At 34.5% G+C, this 12,101-nt stretch overlaps 1 protein-coding gene across 7 annotated transcripts in view; it reads left to right on the top strand.

Moving 5' to 3' along the window:
* MYO6 (myosin VI) overlaps positions 1–12,101 on the top strand; it is a 183,743-nt gene that overhangs the window by 134,292 nt on the left and 37,350 nt on the right. For all 7 annotated transcript variants that reach the window (XM_058307050.2, XM_058307052.2, XM_071218553.1 and 4 more), the window contains 6 exons: positions 2,987–3,131; positions 5,133–5,290; positions 6,988–7,079; positions 7,688–7,760; positions 9,217–9,344; positions 11,856–11,951. In XM_058307050.2, coding sequence (XP_058163033.1) covers positions 2,987–3,131; positions 5,133–5,290; positions 6,988–7,079; positions 7,688–7,760; positions 9,217–9,344; positions 11,856–11,951 — 692 coding nt within the window. The remainder of the gene's footprint in view (positions 1–2,986; positions 3,132–5,132; positions 5,291–6,987; positions 7,080–7,687; positions 7,761–9,216; positions 9,345–11,855; positions 11,952–12,101) is intronic.

Consider the following 12,101-nt stretch of genomic DNA (forward strand, 5'->3'; position numbering starts at 1 on the left):
CTTGCTATGTGACTCACTTGCGCAGGCACTGACCACCACGCAGGCACTTGGCTAACTTTGCGGGCACTTGGCTCGCCACATGGGCACACTTTTTTTTTACTGGGGGCCCCAGGGATTGAACCCAGGTCCTCACATATGGTAGGCAGAACCCAATCATTTCAGCCACCTCCACTTCCCTAAAGAAATTTTGTTGTGTGAAATAGCAACCTTGTATTATTTTATAGATTTACTTTTTTAAAACTTTTTTTTTAAACTTTTTTTACTTTAGCCTTATATAATTCCTGGAGGTATATGAGAAAATTTATAATATAGTGAAAAAAAGTATTTGAATTAATTAATGGTGGTCAGTTTATTGAGATTTATATAATCTTAGCTAATGCATATATGTGCATGTAGAAATTGGACATGAATAGTAAACTAGTAAACACATTTTCATAGAATTAAAGGTTCAGTATATTATCAATGTCTTCTCTTTTTTTTTTTTTTTTTGGCAACAGCTTTATTAAGATAATTCACATCTACTCTATCATTCACCCATTTAGAGTATATAATTCAGTGGTTTTTAGTATATTTGCAATTATGCAGTCATTAGCACAATAAGGTTTTTTTTTTTTAAGTCATGGGGTTTATTGCTTTTTATTTTTTTTTAAATTTTTTTGAGGTATCAGGGATGGGGATTGAACCTGGGACCTCATATGTGGGAAACCAGAGCTTTGACCACTGAGCCACATATGCTCCCACTACAATAAGGTTTATATTTTGTCACCCTAAAAAATCCCATGTCCTTTTGCATTTCCCTTCTAACCACGCACCTTATGCCAACACTAATCTATTTTCTGTCTCCATAAATTTGCCTATTCTGGGTATTTTCATGTATTGACATCATACAATGTTGTTTCAATATTTGTACATCAGTTTAGCAAATGTAACATTCACATGTAAAAATATCATTGGTGGGGAAGGGGGAAAAGGGAGAGGATGTTGGGTATATGAAAGTCCCCTATGTTCTGTATGTGACTTTACCGTGACCTATGAATTGATTATATAAATCAAAATTTGACTTAGACTACAGATTATTTTCCTTCTGAAGTGTTTTCCCATCCATATGGTATATATTTAAACTTCTGTTAAGTAGAACTCATTTTAGCAAAACATTCAGCAAATGAAATTTCCCCCTACCTTTAAGATTTTCTTTGGAGGAAATTTCAAATGGTGAGAAAATAAGGGCTGAGCTAAGATTATATTTTAGTTACATGATTATTAGATACATGATTTGCAAATATTTAATTCTGTGGAATGTCTTTCCACTTCTCCTTTCAAAGAGAGAAGTTTTTAATTTTGATAAAATCTATCTTTTCATTTTCTGCTGTGCTTTTGGTGTTTTCTGCTAAGAGTTCTGTAGTTTTAGCTCTTACATATAGGTCTTTGACCCATTTCCAGTTAATTTCTATATATGGTATGATATAAGGAGTCCATCTTCATTCTTTTGCATGTGGGTATCTATTTCTCCTAGTGCTATTTGTTCAAAAGACTGTTCTTTGCTTCATTGAATTATCTTGACAAACCCATATTCTTATCAGATCTTGTGATCTATTTTTTTCTGAGACTGGTCTCTTAAATGTTTATGAATTTATCATGACAAAATTCTCATTATATTCACATATTCTTTGTAATTTTGAAGTTTGGTAGTGTTGAAATGACTTTAACTTTAAAAATATTTGTAAAATGTTTATTATAATAATTGAAATAGTTAATACAGCCCTTATTACACACCAGGCACTATTCCAAATATTTTACAAATGTTACCTTATTAATTGTCATAACAACCTTATGGCATAGGTACTATCATTATCTTCATTTTATTGATGAGGATACTGAGGTACAGAGAAAGTAAGTAATTTGCTCAAGTTCACAAAGGTAGTAAGTGGTAGAGCCAGATTAACCCAGAGTCTAAAGCACATGGTATACTATCTTTCTGTATAATAGATTTTTCTAAAAAAGTATTCTCCATAAATAGGAATCAATAGATATCTATATAGGTAGATATAGGTAGATATAGTACCTGCTCACCCTCTCCCTCCATCCACAAGCAACTGGGCCCTTGCATCTATAAATACATACAAATATGTTTGGACACACATACATATCCATATTGACCTTACAACTTTTGCCCCTAAAATTTCTCCTTGAAGTTTTCTGTAGACATGTGAATTTTAATAAGGTAGAATGTTTCTCCAGATATTTAATATCTTTTTAAGGACTATGGTCCATCATTAGTATATTTTACTTGCGGGATCATAAAAAGTGAAATAGGGAAGCGGACTTGGCCCAGTGGATAGGTGTCCCTCTACCACATGGGAGGTCTGCAGTTCAAACCCCGGGCCTCCTTGACCCGTGGGGAGCTGGCCCATGCACAGTGCTGATGTGCGCAAGGAGTGCCCTGCCACGCAGGGGTATCCCTCGCATAGGGGAGCCCCACGCGCAAGGAGTGCCCCCCTTAAGGAGAGCCGCCCAGCGCGAAAGAAAGTGCAGCCTGCCCAGGAATGGCACCGCACACACAGAGAGCTGACACAGCAAGGTGATGCAACAAAAAGAAACACAGATTCCCGTGCCACTGACAACTACAGAAGTGGACAAAAACAAGAACACGCAGCAAATGGACACAGAGGACAGGGGGGTGGGAAGGGGAGAGAAATAAATAAAAAATCTTTAAAAAAATAATAAAAATAAAAAGTGAAATAGTGGGGGGTTAATATTGATGGGCCAAAAGCTAAAAGTACTATATATAATGGACTGTCCCATGTGGGGGCCTCCAGAGCAATATGGGTATCTGATAAGGGAAGTGAAATATTGAGATTGAATGATACCACTACTAAATTAATAAACATAATCTATTTCATAGTTTTGTGCAAGTAAAGTGTAAATCCAAGAAGTGTGTCTTGAGAATAATGTTTGTTCATTTTGAACTAAAGTATATTTTCATTAGGTGGTTGTACCCTGAAGAATAAATCTACTCAGTCATTGGAATATTGTGCTGAATTATTGGGTTTGGATCAAGATGATCTTCGTGTGAGTTTAACCACAAGAGTCATGCTCACAACAGCAGGGGGGACCAAAGGAACAGTTATAAAGTAAGTACCTTAACTCATTGCTCTATTAAATTCCTGCCTTGAAGTTGTTAAGGAAAAATCTGTTTTAGAGAACACTAAGTTTTCTAAAGGTGATCTTTAGGCACCATTCATTAATTCTTTTCATTACAATGTTCTAAAATCTAGGCTTGATAGATCAAAAGTTTGTGCATTTCCCTGCAGTCAACTACCATAAAAGTTAATGGGGACTTCCATAGTTCTTAATGTTATTCCTTGCAGGTGTACTTCTTGGCACATATTTGGAATTTTAGTAAGCTAGAGGTTAATTTTTGTACAACTATGAAAATATGAGTCGATTACATAAATAAAAATTTGACTTAGACCACAGTTTTATTTTCCTTCAGAAATTGTTTTTCCACGCATATGGTATATATTTAAATTTCTGTTAGGTAGAACTCACTTTAGCAAAACATTTAGCAAATGGAATTTCTCCCTACCTGTAGGATTTTCATTTAGAAGACATTTCAAATGATGAGAAAATAAGGGCTGAGCTAAGATTTTTAAAATCAATAACCAGGCTTCTGGATTGTGTCTGATAGTATGTATCTTTGAGCTCATTATCTTGCATCTTATGCATTTTCATTTTTTGTCACTGATATTCAAGCTTATTCTGAGGTAGTGTAAGATCTTAAATTGTGGGGGAAAATGTCAGATACTCTATTCTAGGCAATTCTACCAATTCTACCAATATGTTTCAGGAGAATGTTCAACAAATTAAAACAGGAATGAATTTTAGAAAGCTTAACTATTCAGAAAATTCAGTAGCTCAGACACTTTTGGAAATTTTAGCAAAGTATGATCAACGTGACTCTTTGCTAAACTAATTCTAAATTATTCTTATCCTAAAGAAAAACTTGGCAGGGAATACTTATATCACTGCCCTATACAGTTGCTTGGTTCCTTAGCGATATCTCTGGAGCTCAGGGGAAGACTCAAAAAGGCATAACTGTTAGTCCCAAGTACATTGCTTCTTCTGTTTTCTCTCCGTTCCAAAGCAGTTCTTTTTTTATTTTTTTATTTTTTTTATTTAAAGATACATAGATCACACAAAATGTTACATTGGAAAACAGAAGAGGTCCCTATATACCCCCACTTCTTTGAACAATCTCTTTCATCAGTGTGGTACATCCTTGCGTTTGATGAATACATTTTGGAGTACTGCTACACAGCATGGATTATAGTTTACATTGTAGTTTACACCCTCTTCCTTCTTTCATGTATAGATTCTCATTAAGAAAGTGTTCCATTGAAGGAAATATGAGTTGGAAAACCACTCTTCAGAGAGGTTTCAAAAATCAGGATGACCTAGATAACTTTTAAGGTTCCTTGCAAATTTGATATTTTTGCTGGTATTCCCATGGTATCTTATTTATATTTTTATGGCAGGATTTAGCCCAGTCTTTGGAAATTCTTTTATGTCATTTTCCCTTCATAAGACTGTAATTTTCTTGAGGACAGGAGTTGTGTATATGTATCTGCAGTATCTAATACTATTAAATTATGTTAGTTATACTAAACAGTGGAGGTAGGAAATTCAACTTCTAAGATAAAAAGATTTTTCATAAACAATGTAAACAGATTACCAAACTTTAAAGTATCCTGAATTAAACACAGTTTCTTTTGCATTTAAAGAAAATCAAAAGGAAGATTTTTCCTCTGAATACTTTTTTATATAACCAGCATGTAATAGGGAGTATAAATTAAGCTTACAAAGGTTTTTCAAACCTAAAGTTCTTTTAACCCATAATAGATTTTTTTACTTAATTGTAGATGGTTTTTGGTCTAATTGTAGGTAATCCTTTTAGTTCTTCTCGGTCTTTTCCATTTACCACTATTTATCTGTGCTTATTCACATGTGACCCTTTGTAATTATTTTGTTCTTCATAGTGAATACATTTAGGTATACTTTACCTTGAGTATCTGACATTCTTCAAAAAATATATTACAATTAAGAGTATTCATTTGTATGGTGTTCTTTTGCAGGGTACCCCTCAAAGTGGAGCAAGCAAACAATGCCCGTGATGCCTTGGCAAAGACTGTCTATAGCCATCTTTTTGATCATGTGGTAAAAAGAGTAAATCAGTGTTTTCCTTTTGAAACATCATCCTATTTTATTGGAGTCCTAGATATTGCTGGTTTTGGTACGTGTAATTTCTTTGGCAAGTTTGTATTTGTTACTTTTTTTTGTTTTCATTCTGTTTTCCATACATATTGAAAAATAATATTTTAAATCTTTTCTCCCTTATAATAACCTTTCACTTGATGTGTTTTCAATTACACAGCCATACTTATATTTCATAATATATTTAGGAAGCTGATGCTTCAGAAAAAGACACACATGGGTAGCTTTGGTCTTACTAGCTCTAAAATTAATAAAACATTGTTTGAAACCACTTAAGTTAGGGGATGTCTTTATTCTCTTAAACAAATACAAATAAATAAAGGTAACCTCTTGACTACTATTAATAAAGATAATTAAATCACTAAAACCTTTGACTACACTTAATTCTTTGACTACCACGTAAAGCTGAGTACAGATTGATGTAGCATATAGGCCAACCTGATTAAAATGTGTAAAAATTTGTCACTAGTATGAATTGCAAACAAATAGCTATTTCCAATTAATTTTCCACCTAATGAATAAGATATTAAGATAAATAATAACTGAGAGCAACTTTGGAGCTGTGTACCCAGAAATGAAATGGGTTACTAATATCTGAGGGCTGCTTTGTTCTGAATGACAAGGTTGTAAAAATTTCAAAGTAAATATTGACTGTTGGTACCAGGTTTTATATTGGGTTGTACTGATGTATGTGTTTCATTTGGCTGTGCTGGAATTGTGTCTTCCTTCTCTGCAGTTTGTTTTCCTTTGCCAAGGGAAGGTGTGAGTGTTCATGTTTAGAGAGGGGTAGGTTTTTCATTTTTTTAACTTTTGAAAGTTTTTTGCCAATCTATGTAATATACATTTAAAAATTTTTAATGAGTCATACATTTTGTTGAAAGGTAGAGAAACACCTGTCACTGACTTGAGATTTCACAATTTTCAGACATTTGTTTGCTTATCTACCCCAGGTTTAGTATAGGGCACACATAAACAGCATCATAAAATTTTACATCTATAGGTATCTTAGAGATCCTGTAATACCATCCCCTGGTTTGGAAATGAGTTAGTATCCCTTGCATTTTTGATAATTGAAATATTCCATATTATATAGAAAAGATCTTTTAAAGAACTGGAATTTTATATCATTTTTATGCTATATTTAATTTAGATTGCTTTAATACTTGTACTTTAAAAAATTGTTTGAAGTAGCTTACATTTTGTATTTTTTTACTATGTGACATTTTTCTCATCTTGCAAATATCCTTTTGTCAAGTGAAGCAAGGTTTTTTTTTTTCTTGAGGTACCAGGGACCAGGTATTGAACCCACTACCTCATATGTGGGAAGTCCAGTGCTCAGCCATTCAGCCACATTGGCTTCCCAGAGTTAGTTTTTTTGTTTATTTTGCTTGTCATTTGTTTGTAGGGTTTTTTTTTTTTTTTAAGGAGGCACTGGGAACTGAACCGGGACCTCCCATGTGGGAGATGCGTGCTCAACTGCTTGAGCCACATCTCCGCTCCCGCAAGGTATATTTAATATTCAGTTTAATGCTAATCAAAATTCAGGTTTTGAAATAAGAGTAATTGGTGAGTATAGAACAATTTTCTCTCTCTCTTTTTTTTTTTTTTACCTGATCTTGATTTAAGCCATAGATATGATCAAATTTTACCCTAAGGTAAGTTTATAATATACAGTTGTTCTGATGATGACTCTTAGTTCTGGTTTTATGTTTTCAGAGTACTTTGAACATAACAGTTTTGAACAATTTTGCATCAACTATTGTAATGAAAAACTTCAACAATTTTTTAATGAAAGGATTCTAAAAGAGGTAATTTCCATTATACTTCAAATTTTAAAACTGCTTTAAGCTCTTTCAAATTTCAGGGAACAGAGGTGTGCTGTAGTTTCCCCAATTGAGGCCCCACCAGCTGAACTGTTGCTTAGCCACATCAGAGGCGTTCATTATGCAGCTGACTTGCTGGGGATCTGGTCGGAATGCTAACAGATAGCTTCTCAGAAGTGAACTGCCATTGCTTTTTACTAGTGACTTAGTAGACTTGAAATTCTGCTTGTTTCTTTTTCTGAGTCTCTTGTCTCTGTGTCTGCCACTGCCAAACAACTTTCTCTCTCAACCTGCCTTGCCATTTTCTGCCCTTCCTCCCAGTCTCTCTGCTTCTACCTCCTCTGCTGTCTGTTCATCCTCTGTGTTTGTGGCAGCAGAGCCCCCAAGTGAGATGATTTTCCTCCCTAATGTTTAAGGAGTGACAGGTACTCTCCTCAACCCCCATACTAGTTCATATAAACCTTTGTACTCTGACTAATTGATAGATGTTTGACCAGAAATGGTACAAATCACTGAATCCATTTCATATTGCACAATATAAATACATTTCATATTGTATTTCCATCTGTATGATTGTGATTATTTTATTTTAGGAACAAGAACTGTATCAAAAAGAAGGTCTAGGTGTTAATGAAGTGCATTATGTGGATAATCAGGACTGTATAGGTATGTGCTTTTTGACTCTACCTTTGAGTTACAGTGAATGCTTTTAGTGGTAATTTTCTGTGCTTTGTGATTATCATTACTAGTTATGTGACTTGAGACAGGTTTTACTTCTCCAGAACTACTGCCTGGAAGTTATTTTTCTTACCAAAGCATCAGATTCAGCTATCTTGACAGTTTTTCTAAAATCTGTTCTATTTATTGTGATAGGTATTTTCCTCTTCAAACAGTTAATAAATGAATCAGTTAAGACAGAAACTCAGCTGCTTAAGCAGTGAAGGGATTTATTATCTCACACAATAAGAAGTTCATGGGTTGGCCAGTCTCCAGGTGAAGTTTGCTAGTAAACCCTAGCAAACTTTTCTCTGATTCTCTTGGTTCTGTCCTTCACTGTGCATTGGTTGCATCCTTGGCTGGTTGTAAATTAGCTTCAGAAGTTCCATGCATCACATCAAGATTACACGTGCAGAGGTAGAACAGGGTCTGTGTTTTCCTTGTCTGTTTTTAACAGTCCCCCAGCTCATGCTCAACCTTTCTTTTCTTTTTCCACCTTGTCTTTAAAATCAACCATTAAGCAAGTCTTATTTTGAAAACCCAATTTGACAATGTAGTCAACTCATGTGCTGTATTTGGACAAGGTAGTATAATAATAATATTAATAATACTTCACATATATATAACTTTTCAAAGTATTTTCACATCTTACCTGGTCGACTCAGAATTCCCCTAACACACACTATCCTTTCTCACCTCTATGCCTTTGACTATGTGGTTTGATAGACTTGGCTGTACTGCATCCTTTTTATTTTTTCTTCAGTCTACCTCCACTTCCCTCTGTACCTCCTACCATTTATGGCTTAGTTTAGGACATAATCTTGATTTCATGTGTTTGTCCTTAGCTCTTAGACTCACTCAATAATTATTGTATAATATAATTTAAGTGGTTTATAGTTTACAGTTATTTTGGATAGGCAGGAAATTCAAACAATGCAAATGGAAGGAACATGTAAAAATGCTATTACTGAAAAAATTTACTTTGGAAATATAATTTAAACCAATTTCTAAAAGTAGTATAATAAACTATGCATGTAAAAGCTTCTGTAGTTTTACTTCATTTTGAATATAGATGCCATCTGAAAGAAGAGACATTTCTCATTCCTTAGACTCTTAGCCTAATTTACAAATGAGATTTTGAGATTTTACTACATTAACAGCTTTCTTTCCTGGAGTTTTTAAAAAAGCATATTAAATATAAGATTTTACTTTCTAATAAATTGCCAGACATAGACTATAATCCATCTGCTCTTTATGGCCTCTGGGGCAAAATTTATAGAACCATCTGTTCTATTGTTTTGACCAGTCCTTGAGATTTGTGATCAGTTATTTTTTCACATATCTTTAAAATGTTATGTTTTTACCTTATTGTGAGTATTGTGATTTTTTTTCCCCATTAAAATAGACTTAGTTGAAGCAAAATTAGTAGGAATACTGGATATTTTGGATGAAGAAAATCGCCTTCCCCAGCCAAGTGATCAACACTTTACGTCTGCAGTGCACCAGAAGCACAAGGACCATTTCCGACTCACTGTGAGTTTATCATTCCAAAACTGAGACTCAGTGGGGTGAAGAGAAAGCTTTGATAACATGCATGATTATTTTTAACCTTTTTTAGATAATTAGAATCATAAGCTATGGAGGGCTTAGAGTAACTATAATATATCCAAAATAAAATCTTCTATAGATGTGTATTTAATTTATAAATATATTTTCATGATGATTATCATCCTAATCAAGGCCTTTTTCTCTGATTGCAAAGTACATTTCACATATCTAAGATGTACGGAAGAGATTGACCTGCTGTCTTCGTGTTTTCCCTTCTCAGCAAAGTGGCCATAAGTTGCTATGCTCTGTGTCATATACACTCTAGAGGTTAGCCTCTGGGGTCACAAGTAGCTATCTGTCTACACGTTTGTAAGACCAGCAGTTTGTGGCTTAGAATTTGTGGCTTAGAATGAGAATTCCAACTGATGGAAGAATTAGATAGTGTTCAGCTGATTCATATTAAATCTTCTTCCAGAGGGTGTTTTGAATGGAAAGTATACTCAGAGAGGGAAGTGGAAGCTGAAACAGAGAATTAGCTAGAGTAATGGTTATCTGTTACAGACAAAGGGCAGGGGGCAGTAGAAATATATGAGTTGCACTTCTAAAAGGATCAGAAAACCTGGCTTCCTGAACTGCTGTGGGTCTTAGAGCTGAGCTTGAGACAATGACTAGAAGAGCAGTTCTCTGTGAGTCTGGATTGTATGTCTGTAGATGTGTTTCCTCTGTTCCCCTAATTCTATGGTTATCTTTATACTTAACCATATCACCTGAGGTAATGCAAGCACAGCTCCTTTCTTGTGCCCAGAAACAGCCTGACTGCACAGAAGAAATAACTGATATCAGTTTCAACCACAAAGATAGGTGCTAGCTCATCTTGTAGATAACAGCAATCATGACAACAGCAACAACAAAGCAGCGAGAAAAGACAGATTACTTGGTGAAAATAGAAAACAGGCAAATGCCTTCCAAACTGTATATTATTTTGAGGTCCTACCATAGTATAACATTCATTGCTTTGATGAATTTAGGAACTTAAGTGAATGATAATGAATATTCTGGTGTTCATGCATCATTAATAAAGATAAGAATGTGTTGGGGTAAAGAGGTTAAATGCATTTACTTGAAAAGCTGTTGTAATTCTATTAACCTTCTAGGGGGACTGGGATCCTTCAACCACCTGCTCCATTAACTTGGAGTTCTAGCTCCCTAAATATTCCTGTAATGTGGAGCCTGTTTCTCCCATTGGAGGAGAAATAGAACAATATGTATAATCAACAAAACTTTTTCTAAGATTGAAGATGTATTTGTATATGTAGTTCTGATTATACGTGGGTCACTGGTCTTTGTTATGACTAGCCTTGGTTACTTTTGCCAAGAGAACTGATCACTGGTCAGTCATATAACTCAGAGATCTGCAAAATAATGCATCAGCAACGGACTTTGGCTGCTTATCTCAAAAGATAACTGTGAGTAAGGTAGTAAATCCTAATTTGTTTAGTTTATTATTTTTGTTGTATTTCTTTGGAAGTAAAAGCAATAACAACTATTTATTGAACATGTATTATGTGTCAGGAACTGTTCTAAATATTTTCCTTGAATGATTTTATTTAATCCTCACAACAGTCCTCTGAAGTAGGTCCTATTAGTACCCCTATGCTACAGGTAGGAGACATTCAAGGAGAAGCTGAGTGATTGTCCCTGATTGGCACAGTGAGGAAGTGGTGGGTCTGAGAGTCAAGGGCAGGTAGTTCACTTTCACTTATTCTGGTGTATTACCTCATACTGAGAGAAGAGACTCTGTGGTCTGCTAGCTTTCTGCCCTTGAGCAAGCCACATAAGGTTCCCAGTTCTTAGTTTTCTCATTTTTAAATGAGACTGTCTTTCTTAACCTTAGGTTCTTTTGAGGGTCAGATGTGATCTTGTATGCAAAAGCATTTTGAAAACTATTAAGTACAAGAATGCAGTATTAGAATTCGATAGTACACCCCTAAAATAATTTAGTTTCCTTCAAATAGATTCAGGCACATTCTGTAACATGTTTAAAATGGTGGGAGATTCCCTGTAGCTGATATTAAGTTTTTCTTTAGAAAAATTGATTCTTAAGCTTGACTACATATAAGAATCACCTAATGTAAATCGTCTGCACTTTGGATGTTTTAAAAGCTCTGAAAGTGATTCTAATTCAGCATCAGCATTGAGAACCACTACTTTAATACAGGCCATTAGTCTTATAAAACACCCACTATATTTTGTATGTGCTTCTAAATAGCTTTTTTTTTTTCCCCAAGAGATTTTAACCAATTCATTTTGTTAGATTTCACTGGTACTTTCAGGCATAGTAGATATTGACAAAGCAGTATAATTGTGGAAGTGTGATAACTTCCTTTATAATTTCATACCCAAATTTGGGAAGTATTTCAGATCCCAACTGTTTTATAAAGGAAAATTATGTAATGTGTTTTTTATCTTACAAAGTGACATATGTATTTTTTTTAGATTCCCAGGAAATCTAAGCTGGCAGTACATAGAAATATTAGAGATGATGAAGGCTTCATTATCAGGCATTTTGCAGGGGCAGTATGCTATGAAACAGTGAGTATATCTTTTACTAGGAACAAACCATTTGATGTTGAAGCTGTGCTGTCAGTGTGGTAGCCTCTAACTACATGTGACTGTTAAAATTTAATTTAATTTAATTTAAATAAACTTAAAAATTCAGTTCCTCAGTTACTTCATGTGCTT

The sequence above is a fragment of the Dasypus novemcinctus genome, chromosome 11, assembly GCF_030445035.2.
Source record: "Dasypus novemcinctus isolate mDasNov1 chromosome 11, mDasNov1.1.hap2, whole genome shotgun sequence".
Classification (NCBI taxonomy): domain Eukaryota; kingdom Metazoa; phylum Chordata; class Mammalia; order Cingulata; family Dasypodidae; genus Dasypus; species Dasypus novemcinctus.